We start from the raw sequence: 18,552 nt of genomic DNA, 5'->3' as shown, positions 1-18,552 counted from the left end.
TTTTGCATCAAGAGGGTCATTGGGGAGTTCAAGCAATGTGTGACGCTGTGCTATGGAAATATGTATGTGTAGGAATATATATATATGCTCTGGCTGAACGAGTACGCAGGAGTTGTGTAGTATGTCAAAAGGTAAATAGGAAAATTATCCACAGTCAGCCCAAAGGGGGCGAGAACCAGGAATTCAACGCTTCCAAAATGTACAGGTAGATTTTACAGAACTCCTTAGAGTAGGTAGATTTAAATGCTTATTAGTCTCAGTAGATCATTTGTCAGGGTGAGTGGAAGCTTTCCCTTCAGTATCTGCTGCTGCGAACATGGTAACTAAAATAATTCTAGAACAAATAACTACCAGGTATGGAACTGTTGAAAATACCGACTGATCGAGGAAATCACTTTATGTCAGAAATATTGCAAGGGCTAATGTGGACTCTAGGAATCAAGTGGAAACTTCACACTCCTTGGCATCCTTCCTCTTCTGCAAGGGTGGAGAAGATCAGACAGTAAGGAAGTAATTGACTAAGTTCTGGAAACTCGGCTTCCCCAAACAAAGCGCTTACCTTTGGCACTTCTCTGAATTCAAACTGCACCAAGAAACGATGTGGGAGTTTCACCATGTGAAATATTATTTGGATTGCTGTACAAAGGGAATGAATTACCTCAATTTGAGACAATGTCCTGGTTTCAGTTAGAACAGAATTAATTTTCTTCGTAGTAGCTGGTGGAATGCTGTGTTTTGGCTTAGGATGAGAAGAGTGCTGATAACATGCTGACGTTTTAATTGTTGCAGAGCAGTGCTTATACCAAGCCAAGGACATCTCAGCTTCTTGCTCTGTCCTGCCAACGGGCAGGCTGGGGGTGCAGCAAGAGCTGGGAGGGGACAGACCCAGGACAGGTGACCCAAACTAGCCAAAGGGGTATTCCATCCCATCTGACGTCATGCTAAACAATATCTAGGGGTGGCTAGCCGGGGGGAGGGGGCCGAACTGCTCGGGGTTAGGCTGGGCATCGGTCAGCGGGTGGTGAGCAATTGCATTGTGCATCACTTGTTTGTACACATTATTATTAGTAGTACTATTATCATCATTGTATTATTATTATTATTATTATTGTTATTATTTTCCTGTCTTATTAAACTGCCTTTATCTCAACTCACAGGCTTCACTTTCCATTTCTCTCCCCCGTCCCAGAGAGGGAGGGGGGAGGGTGCGCGAACGGCTGTGTGGTGTTTAGCTGCCGGCCGGGTTAAACCACGACAGTCTTTTTGGTGCCCAACGTGGGGCTCGAAAGGTTGAGATAACGGCAGATCTGACCAGAGTGTGTTAAACTAAAATTGGTGTAAGGATTAGACCTGCTTCATAGTCACTTGTCATAATGCTGATTGCTTTAATCTCAAGTCTGCTACGCCTGTTTTCCAAATTGAGTATTATAGCACATTATTTTCCGTATTTGTTCTCTGTCATGTTGTTTATCCTCTCCGGGCCCTGGTTTCAGATCATTATGGTACTGTGTGTTGTAACAGTGGCTTATGAGACGATGAAATATCTGGTCATGACTCTAACTTGGTATTTGTACTCAGTAACATCGTCGACTCTATACTTTGGAAACTGTATTTTGGAAACTATCAGCTATTATACCTGTTGCCTTTTTTCATTAGGGAGTCAATCTGTGGAGGGGAAAGGGGAAGATATTTTTTCTTACTCGATCACTCTCCCTTCCTCCTTCACCACACTCTTATCCTCCGAACTTGTTACAAGATATTGAATATCCTTGGGATACTCAGACCAGCATAGTCTTGTTGTTCTGCCTCCTGAATGCGCTTCAGATTCTGCTTAAAGTTAAACAACTACTTAGGAAGCTCATCCGGAGATCTGCCCGGAGGCAGTATAGTTGTGGGTGGCAGGGAGTATGGGAGGATATGGGCAGGCATCTAGAGCAGTTGGCACCCCCAGTGTTTTGGAAATTCACCCCTGAACAACTGCAAAATCCTAAAAAACTGGCAAAAACTTTTTTTTTTTCAAAAAACTTTTTTGAAAAAAAGGTGTAATGACTCTGGCAGTTCCAAAGTGACACAAATCATTGTAACGTGCTGGGGCCTGGCTCATGCCTATCGAGCTGCCATTGATACTGCTATCAACTTAGTGACAGACCCTGCGGCCACTCCAAGCCCTGTGACAGATCCAACGGCCGCTGTGACCCCTACGGTGGACTCTGCAGCCGCTCCAGTCCCAGCTCCTGCAGCCGCTCCAGCTCTTGCAGCCGCTCCAGCTCCAGTTCCTGCAGCTGCTCCAGCTCCAGTTCCTGCAGCCGCTCCAGTCCCAGCTACTGCAGCTGCTCCAGCTCCTGTGGCTGGGTCAGAGAAACGAGCTGTAGCACTGCAAGCTGACCCTGCAGAGGGTATTCCAACCCCTGTGGCAGACCCTGTAACGGGGTCAGAGAAACGAGCTGTAGCAGTGCAAGTTGACCCTGCAGAGGGTATTCCAACCCCTGTGGCAGACCCTGTAACGGGGTCAGAGAAACGAGCTGTAGCAGTGCAAGCTGACCCTGCAGAGGGTATTCCAACCCCTGTGGCAGATCCTGTAACGAGGTCAGAGAAACGAGCTGTAGCAGTGCAAGTTGCCCCTGCAGAGAAGGTGAAAAAATGGTATAGAGATTCAGGTTGTTTAGAACGCAGAGAGTCTTCTGCCAAATCTAGGTATAGAGACGACGACGACGCTGGGCCATCAGGGATTCAGGAGGAGGAAGATGAGGATGCCGAAAAATCAACAGTAACTACCCGAAACCCATACGAGCGTGAATTACGAGATGTGCGAAAAGATTTTAGTCGCTGTATAGGTGAGCAGCTAGTCACCTGGCTGCTCCGGTGCTGGGACTCTGGAGCCAATTGTGTGGAATTAGACGGCAGGGAAGCCAGGCGGCTGGGATCCCTTGCTAGAGAGGAAGGCATTGACAAAGCAATTGCAGATGGAGCACAATCTCACAGCCTCTGGAGGCGTCTCCTCTCAGCTGTGAGGGAAAGGTATCCCTTCAAGGAAGGACTTTTATGTCTACCAGGCAAGTGGACCACTATGGAGAAGGGAATCCAGTACCTGAGAGAATTAGCCGTACGGGAAGTGATTTATCAGGATCCAGACCTCAGACAAACATCCAGAGATCCAGATGAAGTCAGGTGTACACGACCTATGTGGCGGAAGTTTGTACGGAGTGCACCATCATCATATGCCAGCTCATTGGCAATAATGGCCTGGAAAGAGGAACCCACAGTGGATGAAGTGGCTAAACAACTCCGGCAGTACGAAGAAAGTCTCTCCTCTTCCTTACAGGCCTGAGTCTCATCTGTGGAGAGACTTTCTGAAAAGGTTCACCAACTTGAAGAGAGATTATTCTCCTCCGCACCTGTACAAAGCAGTGTCTCAGCTATCAGGGGTAGGCGTTCATCCACACAAGGAAGACGATATGGTGGGTACTCACCCCATGCCACCCTGTGGTTTTACTTACGAGACCATGGAGAGGACATGAGAAACTGGGATGGAAAATCTACTGCGACCCCAGAGGCACGGGTACGTGAGTTGCTGTCTTGGTTTCAGTTAGAACAGAATTAATTTTCTTCCTAGTAGCTGGTGGAATGCTGTGTTTTGGCTTAGGATGAGAAGAGTGCTGATAACACCCCGATGTTTTAATTGTTGCAGAGCAGTGCTTATACCAAGCCAAGGACATCTCAGCCTTTTGCTCTGTCCTGCCAACGGGCAGACTGGGGGTGCAGTAAGAGCTGGGAGGGGACAGACCCAGGACAGGTGAACCAAACTAGCCAAAGGGGTATTCCATACCATCTGACGTCATGCTAAACAATATCTAGGGGTGGCTAGCCGGGGGGAGGGGGCCGGACTGCTCGGGGTGAGGCTGGGCATCGGTCAGCAAGTGGTGAGCAATTGCATTGTGCATCACTTGTTTGTACATACTATTATTACTTACCTATTATCACCATTGTATTATTATTATTATTATTGTTATTATTATTATTGTTATTATTATTATTATTTTCCTGTCTTATTAAACTGTCTTTATCTCAACTGACGGGCTTCACTTTCCATTTCTCTCCCCCATCCCAGAGAGGGAGGGGGGAGGGTGCGCGAACGGCTGCGTGGTGTTTAGCTGCCGGCCAGGTTAAACCATGACAGTCTTTTTGGCGCCCAACGTGGGGCCCGAAAGGTTGAGATAACGGCAGATCTGACCAGAGTGTGTTAAACTAAAATTGGTGTAAGGATTAGACCTGCTTCATAGTCACTTGTCATAATGCTGATTGCTTTAATCTCAAGTCTGCTGCGCCTGTTTTCCAAATTGAGTATTATAGTACATTATTTTCCGTATGTGCTCTCTGTCATGTTGTTTATCCTCTCCGGGCCCTGGTTTCAGATCATTATGGTACTGTGTGTTGTAACAGTGGCTTATGAGACGATGAAATATCTGGTCATGACTCTAACTTGGTTTTTGTACTCAGTAACATCGTCGACTCTGTACTTTGGAAACTGTATCTTGGAAACTATTAGCAATTATACCTATTGTTTTTTTCCATTAGGGAGTCAATCTGTGGAGGGGAAAGGGGAAGATATTTTTTCTTACTTGATTACTCTCCCTTTCTCCTTCACCACCCCTGTATCCTCCTGGATCACTCTGCCTTCCTCCTTTACCACCCTCTTATCCTCCGAGCTTGTTACAATAGCTCTCCAAGATATTGAATATCCTTGGGATACTCAGACCAGCATAGTCTTGTTGTTCTGCCTCCTGAATGCGCTTCAGATTCTGCTTAAAGTTAAACAACTACTTAGGAAGCTCATCCGGAGATCTGCCCGGAGGCAGTATAGTTGTGGGTGGCAGGGAGTATGGGAGGATATGGGCAGGCATCTAGAGCAGTTGGCACCCCCAGTGTTTTGGAAATTCACCCCTGAACAACTGCAAAATCCTAAAAAACTGGCAGAATGCTTGAAAAAAAGGTGTAATGACTCTGGCAGTTCCAAAGTGACACAAATCATTGTAACGTGCTGGGGCCTGGCTCATGCCTATCGAGCTGCCATTGATACTGCTATCAACTTAGTGACAGACCCTGCGGCCACTCCAATTCCTGTGACAGATCCAACGGCCACTGTGACCCCTACGGTGGACTCTGCAGCTGCTCCAGTCCCAGCTCCTGCAGCCGCTCCAGTCCCAGCTCCTGCCGCTACTCCAACTCCGGTTCCTGCAGCCGCTCCAGCTCTGGTTCCTGCGGCTGCTCCAGCTCCTGCAGCCGCTCCAGCTCCTGTGGCTGGGTCAGAGAAACGAGCTGTAGCACTGCAAGCTGACCCTGCAGAGGGTATTCCAACCCCTGTGGCAGACCCTGTAACGGGGTCAGAGAAACGAGCTGTAGCAGTGCAAGTTGACCCTGCAGAGGGTATTCCAACCCCTGTGGCAGACCCTGTAATGGGGTCAGAGAAACGAGCTGTAGCAGTGCAAGTTGACCCTGCAGAGGGTATTCCAACTTCTGTGGCAGACCCTGTAACAAGGTCAGAGAAACGAGCAGTAGCAGTGCAAGCTGCCCCTGCAGAGGGTATTCCAACCTCTGTGGCAGACCCTGTAACAAGGTCAGAGAATCGGGCTACTGAAGAACATCAAAACAACCAGCAGGTGGATCAGGCTGCTAAGATTGAAGTAGCTCAGGTGGACCTGGATTGGCAGCATAAAGGTGAATTATTTATAGCCTGATGGGCCCATGACACCTCAGGCCATCAAGGTAGAAATGCAACATACAGATGGGCTCGCGATCGAGGGGTGGACCTGACCATGGACGCTATAGCACAGGTTATTCATGACTGTGAATCATGTGCTGCAATCAAGCAAGCCAAACGGTCAAAGCCTCTTTGGTATGGAGGACGATGGCTGAAATATAAATATGGAGAGGCCTGGCAGATTGATTATATCACACTCCCTCAAACTCGCAATGGCAAGCACCACGTACTTACAATGGTGGAAGCAACCACCGGATGGCTGGAAACATATCCTGTGCCTCATGCCACCGCCCGGAACACTATCCTGGGCTTTGAAAAGCAAGTCCTATGGCGACATGGCACCCCAGAAAGAATAGAGTCAGACGATGGGACTCATTTCCGAAACAACCTTATAGACACTTGGGCCAAAGAGCATGGTATTGAGTGGGTGTATCACATCCCCTATCATGCACCAGCCTCCGGGAAAGTTGAACGATACAATGGACTGTTAAAGACTACATTGAAAGCAATGGGCGCTGGGACATTCAAAAATTGGGATACGCATTTGGCAAAGGCCACCTGGTTAGTCAATACTAGGGGATCTGCCAACCGAGCTGGACCTGCCCAATCAAACCTGTTACGTGCTGTAGAAGGGGATAAAGTTCCTGTAGTGCACATAAGAAATATGCTGGGGAAGACAGTCTGGGCTACTCCTGCCTCGGGAAAAGGCAAACCCATTCGTGGAATTGTTTTCGCTCAGGGACCTGGGACCTGAATACACTTGGTGGGTGATGCAAAAGAACGGAGAGGTCCGGTGTGTACCTCAAGGAGATTTAATACTTGGCTTATACCAAGCCAAGGATATCTCAGCCTTTTGCTCTGTCCTGCCAACGGGCAGGCTGGGGGTGCAGTAAGAGCTGGGAGGGGACAGACCCAGGACATGTGCCCCAAACTAGCCAAAGGGGTATTCCATCCCATCTGACGTCATGCTAAACAATATCTAGGGGTGGCTAGCCGGGGGGAGGGGGCCGGACTGCTCGGGGTTAGGCTGGGCATCGGTCAGCGGGTGGTGAGCAATTGCATTGTGCATCACTTGTTTGTACACATTATTAGTAGTAGTACTATTATCATCATTGTATTATTATTATTATTACTGTTATTATTTTCCTGTCTTATTAAACTGTCTTTATCTCAACTCACAGGCTTCACTTTTCATTTCTCTCCCCCGTCCCAGAGAGGGAGGGGGGAGGGTGCACGAACGGCTGCGTGGTGTTTAGCTGCCGGCCGGGTTAAGCCACGGTAGACAATGAGACAAAAGATGCTTTTCTTAAGAACTATATACTCAGGCTGTCGTCCTCTTTGTCATCTCTCAGGACCTGTGGACTGTTAGCTCAAACCCACCCTCGGTAGCCCTGATCCATCCATTCCGAGAAGGAGATTGGGTTCTGATGTGAACATTGAGAGAATCCAAACTGCAACCTGAGTGGGACAGACTGTTCCAAGTGCTCCTGACTACTGAGACAACAGTAAGAACGGCTGAGAAAGGGTGGACTCATACCTGGGTAAAAGCATCAGTTAACCCTGATACCTGAGAGACTGCATTAACAAAGACTTTTAAGGTTAAAACTGTTAAATTTATCTGTTGTAGACCTTTAACTTCTCCTTCAAAGGACTCTTAATGAATTAATGAGTAAAAGGGATTGAATTACACAGAATTGGAGTCTTTCCAGGGAACACTCCCTGGAAGTGGGAGAAAGGGGGGGGGGGGCTTTAACCCCCACCAGAAGAATCCTTATTTATTTGTGATTTTCATTGTTTTTCTTAATTATTATAGGGGTGTAATATATACATAGAAATGGTGTATTTTAAGTTTATCTTAGTAATACCTATTCTCAATGGATTAGCGATAGGATGGAGGGAAAAAACAGCATTTCCAATTAATACAGAACATCTCTCGAGGTCTGTCTCGAAATAATTGTTGGATTTGCACCCAGATGCCTAGAAAGACTGAAAAACTGAAAAAGGCCTTGTCTCTGATTGCTATTTCCAGCAGCTACTGTGTCTGGATTCTCTAGATTTCTAAAAGTGACAGACCATACTCAGTCCCGGGAAGGAATAGATTTTGAAGTTGAGCTCCCTACACATAATCCTGGCTAAAATATACTGTGTTATCAAAGGTGCCTTTTAAACAACGTTGATAGAAAACTCAGGGGGCAATAGTACTGACCCTGGGTGTGGAAATATCCATGAAGTAGGGAATCATCCATACTGTACTGAATATGGTAGCCACGGGAATGCTAATATACATAATGCACACAAGATACAACAGGAGAATCCTGTAACCGGATGGCCTGTCCCGAATGACAAGGGGTGGTACTGGCTATGTGGCAATAAAGCCAGGAAGATGCTGCCCCTAGGATGGAAGGGAGCTTGCACCCTGGGGGCAATAATTCCAAATGTAACTATTATTGAAGACCCACAAAGCCAAACCCCCTTGAGACCACACGCAGAATTAAGCGGACTCCAGATAATCCTCTAGTAAAATTCTCTAGCATTTCACAGTTTTGCAAGGTGGTTTTTACCTTGGTTAGGGGTGAGCGAATTAGAAAACGCTATTGTAAATATCTCAGCTATAACTGAAGAACTAGAAAGTAAGTTTGATAAGTTTGCAAAAATAGTACTCTAGAATCAAATAGTATTAAATGTATTAATAACCTCATAAGGAGGAGCGTGCACTGTAATTAATACTAGTTGCTGTATATATGTAGATCAAATAGGACAAATTTGACTGATCTCAAAAATATTTGGGAAAAAAACAACAAACAACATCCTACATAGAGTAGCTCAAGATGACACTTCCTGAGGACTTAGAAAAATTTGGGAGAAACTAACTTTGAGACAATTCTATTCAGGTAACCACAAACAACTATTTGTTGGTATTGTAATAATAATGGCATTGTATATCTATCATCCCTCGTGACATCCAAAGAAGAATATTGCGCCTTAATGTTGGAAAAACTCAAGAGTGCGGTATGTGAAGAGGTGCAAAAACAACAATAGGAGTAAGAACAGAAGAGGGGGGAATTGTGAGAAACTAAGTTGTGTTTTTGCAGTAGAGAACTAACTTTCTGTATTCCAAGGTAGCTGTGTAGTCATAACAAGGAGAAATGCTAAGTAGATAAGTGGACAGTAGAAGGCCTCACTGTTCCAAAATGAGGTAGAAGCTTGAGAAAAACAGGATGAGCAGTGTGGGAACAGTAAAACAAAGATCACAAGCTCTCAAAACATAAGAAAGGGGAGAGGAAAAAAAAAAAAAAGGAGAAATTAAAGGGTTGAAAAAAAATTTTACATATAGAGGAGCATCGAGAAAGATTATGATTTGTTTACTATAATGCCTATAATGTGCTCCTAATTAGTGGGATGCCCGCCACTGCAATCGCAAATAAAATAGCTTCACAGAAGGTCCTGTCTGAAGAAAATTAGTGGAATGTGTGTGTTGTGAGAAAAATCTCGTGGTCTAATGCTTAAAAACAGAGTTACTGTGAAAGAGTTCTGAAAATAAAAACTAGAAATAAGCAACAATTGCTGATGTATGCTACTTCATCAGAAACTCTCCCACAGAGCACACAGCACATGTTCAATGTTCACCTAATGATATGGGAAAGCAATCTGGAGAGCTCCTGTACTAGTAGAGTCAGCACAACTTCCAGCCTTCGGTAGGAACCTGAGCAGGAGCGTCTCTACACAGTTTTATTGCACCAGAAGCGCAGCACAGCCAATATTCCCAGGCCACCTCTTCAAACCGTGGATCAGGCAACCCAGTATAAAACAGACTGTCTTGCCATTTTTAATTTATTTCAAGGATTAGGAATGATAGCCTCGATGTTTCATTTAATTCTTAGCTCCAAGGCGGAATTTTAGGAATATCTTCACACGGCATTTAGGCAGTATTTCTGAAGTTTCCAGACACTTTCCTTCCCTCCCCCCCCAAATATTTGCCTTCATAGCTAGCACGTAAGCAAGACCAGAACTTCTGGTGTATCTTTTGTCTTGACACAGAAGTCATCTCATGCAACTCAGAACTGGAAGCCTCTTCTGCTTACTGGAAGAGCATACTACCATAGGATAACCACTGGATAACTACTGCCCTTAATCCAGGGAGGACTCAATAGTTGTCATTTACCAGGTTTCCAGAGCAGTTCTACCACTAGTCCATACTCTTCCCTGGAAAGCCCACCCATGGCTGTACTTCAGTACTGCCCTTTATTAATCATTTGCACAGGGCTACTGCCTGCAGCAACAGAACAGGGACCCAGGTCTGCCAGGCCAGAGCAGAGGACAGCAATTGCTGAAAGAAGTCTTCCAAAACTGGTTCTCGCCCCAGATAAGTGACAATAGCTATGAGGAGTCTTCCCACGTGTGCTTTATCACAGAATATGGAAGCAGCAGATGCCAAAAAAATAAAAATAAAAAAAATAGTTGCATTCTTTGCTTTTTTACACATCTCCCATTTTTCCCTTTTTGAAGGCTGACCACTGCTCACATGCTTCAATTCAGTCAAGCTTTTGATGTTTTCTCCCACAAAGCAAAGACCCTCAGGGGTCAGACTCAATCTTGTACTCCTAAAACACATTAAGGTCTTCTGTTCCTAGCCTTCTGGGACTTAAAGAGAGAATGCTCTGCTTGCCTATCACAACCAGCATGGCCTAATACTGCTCAGTTAGGTTGCCAATTCTAGCAGCTAGCATGTGCCAGAGTTATTTGGGTCTAAGTCTTCCATACTTCTTCCAAGAACCATAACAGTCAAAACATGTGGACTCTGCTGTAACCAAACAAAAAAAAGTATCAAAAGAAAGTCTGATTGCTCTTCCATGTGGTCATTTCCAGCCTGCCTTGACAGATTTCATTTTTGTTCTTTGAAAGAGACCTGCAGTGGTCTAGAGAGGTTTCCTTGGAAGAAAAGCAGGTTACTTCTTTGGACTTTTGGGTTTTGTCTTGCCTACACTCACATGAGAAGGCAACAGGAGAATCACCTGTTGTAGACATTACATATAAAATCCTCGTTACTTGCCAAGACGCCAGCATGCAATGCTCCATGTTTATTCTTTTCAAGTCAGAAGACACACTGTAAGAGGTAGACACAGACAGTTGCAGGAACAGAAGAAAACACTGTGGTAGCACGAGCTGGCACAACCTAAAGCAGTATTGGCACACTAGCAGCACTTCTCTGAAGTTTCTGATAAGAATCGCAGCCAAGGAGATAACCTAGAATAATTCAGACATCTGCAGAGGCATGAACTGCTATATGAGGAAAAGGCAGAACAGTACTCATTTAAGAATTGTACAAGTTGACAACAGAGACTGGTATCACCGATTAGTTACTTAACACTACTGAAGCGGACAATTGTTGTCTCTGAGGCAGAAAAGTTGCCAAGACAAAAGTCATTTTATTTGCTTCCTCACTTCAGGTTTCTATTGAACAGAACAACAAGCCATCTTACAGCGTGCAGAAAGAACCTACAGGACTTTCACTTTGCTTCAGATTTAAATCCAAAAATCACAGAGAATTTTTGCTACAACTGTAGCATGTTACACATAAAATGGATAGCATAACACAGTGTAACAAGTATAAGGTATATTAACAAGACTGAGAAGAATCAGTCATTGATATCCACAGGATAAACATCAGACCCAATTCTTTTGGGTTGCTTGAAGAAAGGAAAACCTTCAAGTTTATCACAGAACAGCTTGTGTCTGCAGGAAGTACTGACCAGGAAATGTCTCAAAGAAACACTTTTAGATGCTGAAGACAGAAGAGTGGTGCAATCGTTATAGAAGCAGGTAGAGTAATTTAGGTTGAGAGACAAGAAAGTCATGGTTGCACATGAAGGGGAGGCAGCACAAGGGAAAAACAGGACATGATAAACATATCTGACATGCCAAGAAGGTGGATAACATTTCACACCTCCATTCCCACCAAACATTTTACATATACTGCTGGAAAAACTATTTTTCCATCTTCCAGAAGCATTTCAGAATGAATTAGGTAAGAGCTTCCCCCATTCTGTTGTACAGAAATACCTGTTTAATAGGAATGCTGCTCCCTTTTCACATATATTCGAGACTCAAGGTGGCCCTGCCCCACCCAGTAATTTTTACAGTAGAAACCAAAGTGCCTGACTGCTAACACTGTTCTATTCCAGCAACTGCTGGGAGCCCTACAACATGCCCGCTCATCATCCCTGCAATGAACGCTGCTCTAACCAGAGAGGTACAGAACAGTATACAAACATCCACAAGATGATGTTTCCTCACAACAAGTAGGAACTCGCACCAGTACACAAATAGATATACTAACCAGTGAGGGCTACTGCCAATCAAGTCAAACTCAATTTTAAGACCCATAAAGAAGATGCCTCGTGTTCTTGTTGTATTGCCTGCACAGATGAGGCTTACTACAATTGGCTAAAATGTAATTAAGCCATGCGATAGCTGTATCATGGCTGATAGCAGTAACGGCTACCTCACAGAGGCACACAATCCGGGCATTTGTTAACATTAATATCTGGAGAAATTTGAGTGATAATAAAGTGCTGGATTATTTTAGCAAGCTAGCATTACAGAAAGACAAACACCCCAAGTCAAAGAAACCACAAATACGTGCAAGCACAAGCTTACCGGCAATGGAAACAGCTTCCCATTTACTTTAATGCACAAACTATTAGGGTAATTATCTTCTTGAGGACAGCTTGTCTCTGCCAGGCATAACCTATATCCCAAAAAAGAGAAAGCATAATTTTCAAGTGTCACTACATTCACGTGTCTCCACAAACATCAAGACATAACTTCTTGATTAGCTAATATAACATAAAGGGAATATCATGAAACAGGTACCTTAGCTGAACTTGGACTGTGTAATCTCTCCTGCCCCCTGGCAAGAAGTCCCTATGACAAAGAGAAAGGAAAAGAGAAGCACCTATTTAGACAGCAGGTCTCATAATCCAGTCATATGCAGAAAGAACTAATACACCTATCCCATCACTAAGTTTTGCTCTTATTTTGTTAAGTTATGAACAAGTCTTATGAGCGACACCCCGATTAGGTACTGCAAGTTAAGCATGACTTTAGGATCACCAAGCTCTGTCAACAGCTTATAGTAACAAAAGTATGATGCTGGGGGGGGGGGGCGGGGAACGGACGGGACACAACAGGTTTTTTTTTGCTATCCAAAAAGACTGTTCACATCACAGGTCCTGTAAGAACATGAATCCCGGGACAAAAGATAAAAGCAGCCTTCCATTCCTGCAGCCAGGAAACACGCAGGGAATAAAAGCCTACCACCTCTCTAAATAGTAACAATTACCGTTTCAAATAATTATCAGCTCCTCAATAGCATCAGATTTACCCCAACTACATAAAAATTCTGTGCTAATTCCAGAAGAAGCCAGAACAGATTAATTCAGCATAACTATCATGCAGATCATCATTCCCCACCTGCAAGCTTATGGGATGCATCAAAAAATAAAGAATCCCCTTGTCCTGAACTTTTGTAAAAGTGGTTACCACACTATGCCAAACACTTCTTACCTGGAAATACAGATTTCTCTGACCTGCTGAGGTGTTAAAGCAAAGATAAAAAACTTCTCTTGGAACCTCTGAATACTGCTCTGTACTAGAAAAAAAAAAAAAAAAAAAAAAGAGACAAGAGGAGGTTTAGCCATTATGATTAAAATAATTGATTAGAACAGGACCTGCAAGTGAGTTTTTTCCTGAAACAACACACAGGTCATTTAAGAACACAAACAAATTGTTGTTGAACTGCAAGCCACTGTCAACAGGAAAGCAACAGAACAAATCATTCATTCAGCTATATTCAGATGGCTAATATCACATTACATTTCAGTACTAAACAAGTTTGGCAACCTGCACTGTAATCCTCAGGGGAAGAAAGGTACAAACAACAAAATGTAACACTGGGTACCTGGAGAAAGTACCACCAGAGAGATGTTTACAACTATTTTAAGGTACTATAATGGGAAAGTGCACACCAGGAGCTATTAATGGACAGCTGGAAAATTACTCAGTGCAGAAACAGCTAGATGTAGCTAAGTTGTTGGGGGAGGAAGGTAGGGAACAACTCCTAATGCCAAAGAAGCCAGCTGCACTCTGCATCTGGGAATAGTCAGCACTAAACTTTAGGGAGGGAGCCAGAAATAAAGATAACTTGCATATCAGAATCCTACTTGTCTGTCAGCGATGGCAGGCAATAGTATTTTTGTATTAAGGATTTATAGTATGTACATAGTTCTTTTCACTTGAACAGTTAGAAAACTTGACCTGAAATAAAGGTAGACTAGACTTGTCCAACAGTTTAAAGTATCCAGCAAGAAGAACAAGCCTAAAAACAACACCATTAAACCAGCCAAATGGAAGAGCTAGGCTGTCACATACACTGTAACATTAAGAGAAGAAAAATCTGCCTGGAAAACATACAAAAAGGACAAATCCAGGTGGAATAAAAACACACGCAAGTTCCTCGAGCAATTCAAACACATGGTATCATGCACATGTTAGACAGCATTTTATATTTCAAAATATTGGGACACATTTAAAATTGAAACTTGTACTGTACCAAGTGGTGGATTAAAGCTAAATCCCACATCCACAGCCGCTCTTATGGCCTCATAAAAGAATACATATGTAGATGCCTTTCAAAGAGCTGCAATGAAGCAGACTATACTCCTAGCACTGAGCTACGTGCCCGTTTGATTTCTGAATTCTTAAACACACATTTATTTCATGTCTCAGCCACCCATATCTATTAACTTGGACTATGATCTACCCATATCAATCTGAAAATATTTAATAAGGGTTTCTTTCAAATTTGCTCACGAACCCACGCTAAAGTCACTAATTCATTATTTACGCAGCAAGCCATTCCTCACTTCTCATTTACCTACTCCTCACGTAGAGCTGCAGCTCCAGCTGCTGCCATCCTCAGATATTGTGTGGCAGGGAAGAATTTTAAGGCAAGCAGGTACTCAGTTACATTCCTTCTGTCCCTCTCACCCACATACAGACATTGGAGAATCAGATAACCCTACTTCTATGAGAGCTGTGCAACACCAAGAGAGCCTACAGTTTTCAAGGGAAAGAGGATTTTCATGCAACTTTAACTATAACACACTGACACCCTGATGAAGCATTCAGTTTAAGAAGCAAGCATTTCCAAAACTGAAAACAGCTGTTACAGATTGTTTTCCAGCATATTACTGCTGCCTCCAGATATCACTGACCAAAACCAGTAACTGCATAACAGAAATACAATGCAGAGGACACACCACATTAGATGGGAGAAGGTGACCACACATCTGGCAACAAGCCTGGTTAACTATGAGCCAACAGTTGTCCTGTAATACAGGATAATTAAGGAACGTTGAGGGATTTTTGAAAGAGCAAGGAGGCCATGACTTGCTGCAGCTGAGCAAACCAAGCTACCAGGACGACTATGAGAAGTTCCCATGACAGTGTTCCCACATCACCCGATTGAGGAATTTAGAAAAATATTGTTGCCAGCAGCTGGCTTCAAGGACGGGATCTACTACGTGACTGCTAATCACAAGGGGGTTGTTTTCTTGCAGTTGTTTGTCTGAGTGCTTTTGACCAATAATCTTGTGTGAGACACTGTCCGCCCCTGTTAAGTTTGCTATAAAAGTCAGGCTATTCGGGTAATAAAGGGAGAGCATGATCTGACCATACTGGTGTCTGTCGTGTTTTTGGCCGTTCTTCCTGCAACAAAGGAATATAATTAATGTATTCAGCTACTGTATAGAGTGAACGTGAGGAGGAGGAGGAAGAAGCTGGGATGAGCTGTAGAGTCAGACAATACCAAAGCACACATTAATATCAAGCCCATCCATGCATTAAGACAATAATAGGGAGAGGGACCCTCTCCCTAACAGGATGTCATGACACAAGCACAAGTGACTACAAGTAGCGTAAGGAACACTTGCTAGTAATGCTTGCTGCTTTAGATACTGGAGGATGACTAGCATATGCCTCACTTCGGTAAAATGTCACAACCTAAGACGCTTATCACTTAAAAAAATAAAGAGTTTAGCGGGATGCAAACAGCTTGCAAAATGCTAACAGTGTTTCTAAACAGTATTGCTAAATCATCACAGAACATTTTCTACCCTATAAGGTAAAAAAAAAAAAAAAAAAGAGTTAAATTTCAAGCCTATTTCTAAATAAATAGGCTCAAGAATGAGGCATTTGAGTAAGCTAACTCAGACTTCGAGTTGTTTGGAAGACAAAGATCTTCTCTGCATTTTAACATCCAGTATGGCGACAGCCAGCAGGCTGAGAAGCTACCAGTAAACCAAGCACAAAATTCAGCATTTGATGCCCAAAGAAAGCATCTCAATGCAAGATGCCAGAACCTGCAGAACTGTTGCCTCTGTTGCAACGAGATAAATACAAGCTAACAAAACGGTGAACTTGTTCTCATTACACTGCAGGAACTTAACTACTGACCCTGAAATCTTTCTCCTGCTGGCCTGACAGGTGTTCCTCCCTTGTATCAAACAGATACTTTAGGTCCAAATCATTCAGACAGAAGTAATTGAAGAAGCATTGAAAAGAGAGTCACGTTTATCTTTAAATCTAGGGTATCAGCAGAACACAATACTTTTTTTTATTATTACTAAAGCGGGGCTTGGCCCTTTGGGGGGCAAGAGGTAGAGAAAGGGCAGTGCCAGCACTAAGAAGGGAAGGGAACTTCCACTTTTCCCCAGCTGGAAAAAAAAAAAAAAAAAAAGTAAGCCTGGACTTCGCGCTGTCATAAGCAATACCTATCATCCAAATTAAACAACCTGCAGTACTATCAAACACTTACCTAGACTTGTAGGTTTTATGAGCACATCTAGCACATCATAAAAAGGCAGGCTTTTCAGCTGAACGTCAGGATGAACAGGTGGAATTGGAGGGGACGGCTGCTGCATCTCAAAGTGAGCTTTAGTGTCCTGGAGAAGCACGGAGCTGACAGGGGAGGAAGGAGACTGAGGCGTGACTGAAGTAGAAGAGAGCGTGTGAATCCCAGCAACAGCCAGGTCAGGCTCCACAGGAGAGGAACTACTGTCCAAATTGAAAACGATGGGTTTTATAGCTGATAAGTCTGAGAGTCCTTCAATTGTCCTTGGGTACCGACACCTATAGAGTTCTTGGATTTTTATCTGCACTGCTGAGCTGCATCCGCTCTTCAGTAAGTGCAGTGCCCTCATCAGGAGGTCATGTTTCCGTCCACTTTTATTACGTCCAGCAAAGCCCAACAACACTTGCAGTTCAGACACACGAAAACTTGATACCATATTCTGGAAAGATAAATCAAGAGAAGCATAAGTGCACCGACAGTATAGTAAGTCATCTGTTCTGAAGGGCATGGTGAAGATCTGAACTTCCATCGTTCCAGTTCTTCCCCAGTCATCTTAGATACTACCCATACTCTTACCCAGAACAAGAGTACAGTTAGCTTAAAGCAAAGTAACATGTCTAGGAAGGTTGAGCTTGGTTGTGTTATTGGTTATAAGGACTTGTAGTTGAGTTGTTTCCACTTTCAACACCAAAAAAACAATGCAATGCTATCCTAACTCCACAGGAAACTAGAAGCATCATCTGATGCAAAATATCTCACTTCATGAAAAAATAAAAAATAAAAAAAAAAATCAGATAAATCAGTGTTATCTGTTCTCCAGTACATTTTAAGAAATAAAACAAGTGTTATAAAATAAGTTCTGCATAGCTTATTCTGAGACACTGTGGTGGTTTTACTTGGGTGGGCAGCCGAGCTCCACCACAACCGCTCTCTCACTCCCCCTCCTCAAAGGGAAAGAGAGAGAAAATACAACGCAAAGGGCTCAATGGTTGAGATAAGGACGGGGAGATTGCGCAGTAATTATTGTGACGGACAAAACAGACTCAGCATAGGGAGATAGTAAGATTTATTTCCTTTTACTAACAAGCTAGAGAAGTGAGAAACAAAGGAAAGGAAACAAGAACATCTTCCCCTGCATCCACCCTCTTCCACCTCCTCCCCCCGAGCAGTGCAGGGGAACAAGGGTTGTGGTCAGTCTATAGTGCTTTGTCTCCACCGCTCCTTCTCAGTCACTCTCATCCCTGCGCCATGGGGTCCCTCCCATGGGATGCAGTCCTTTCCAAACAGATCCAGCATGGGCTTCCCACAGGCAGCAGCTCTTCCAGAGCTGCTCCAGATATGGGTCCGTACCACGTGGTCCATCCCTCGGGAGCAAACTGCTCCAACCTGGGTCCCCCACGGGCAGCAGCTCCTGCCAGGTCACCTGCTCCTGCGTGGCCTCCTCTCCACGGGCTACAGGTCCGGCCCAGAATCTGCTCCGGCAAGGGTCTTCCACAGGCGGCAGCCTCCATCAGTGCAGGGCCACCTGCTCCACCGTGGTCTCCTCCACGGGCTGCAGCGTGGAACCCTGCTCCACCGTGGTACTCCATGGGCTGCAGGGGGACAGCCTGCTTCACCATGGTCCTCACCACAGGCCGCAGGGGACTTCTGCTCCGGCGCCTGGAGCACCTCTCCCCCACCTTCTTCACTGACCTTGGCGCCTGCAAGGCTGTTCCTCACTCCCTTCACTCTCCCAGCTGCTGTGTGGCGCAGCGTTTTTTTTCCCCTGTCTTAAATATGCTCTCACAGAGGCGCAAAACAACATTGCTTATTGGCTCGGCTCTGGTCAGCAGTGGGGCCCTTACCAAACATGGGGCAGCTTCTAGATCCTTCTCACAGAAAC

The 18,552-nt window shown here is 44.4% G+C and overlaps 1 protein-coding gene across 9 annotated transcripts in view; it reads right to left on the bottom strand.

The window, feature by feature from the left end:
* LOC113842159 (E3 SUMO-protein ligase PIAS2) overlaps window positions 1-18,552 on the bottom strand; it is a 91,938-nt gene that overhangs the window by 64,226 nt on the left and 9,160 nt on the right. For 8 of the 9 annotated variants that reach the window (XR_011805585.1, XR_011805584.1, XM_072030529.1 and 5 more), the window contains exons 2-5: window positions 16,635-17,109; window positions 13,325-13,409; window positions 12,632-12,682; window positions 12,416-12,506 (exon numbers count right to left, since the gene is read on the bottom strand). Coding sequence is in view for 7 of the 9 variants with exons in the window: in XM_072030529.1 (XP_071886630.1) it covers window positions 12,416-12,506; window positions 12,632-12,682; window positions 13,325-13,409; window positions 16,635-17,109 (702 nt within the window). In the remaining 2 variants the exon portion in view is untranslated. Of the gene's footprint in view, window positions 1-5,021; window positions 5,437-12,415; window positions 12,507-12,631; window positions 12,683-13,324; window positions 13,410-16,634; window positions 17,110-18,552 lie in introns of those variants that run through there. The other variant, XM_072030530.1, reaches the window with a different exon arrangement.

This window comes from Anas platyrhynchos, chromosome W (genome assembly GCF_047663525.1).
Source record: "Anas platyrhynchos isolate ZD024472 breed Pekin duck chromosome W, IASCAAS_PekinDuck_T2T, whole genome shotgun sequence".
In the NCBI taxonomy this organism is placed as follows: Eukaryota; Metazoa; Chordata; class Aves; order Anseriformes; family Anatidae; genus Anas; species Anas platyrhynchos.
This window is presented reverse-complemented; position numbering and strand designations above follow the sequence as displayed.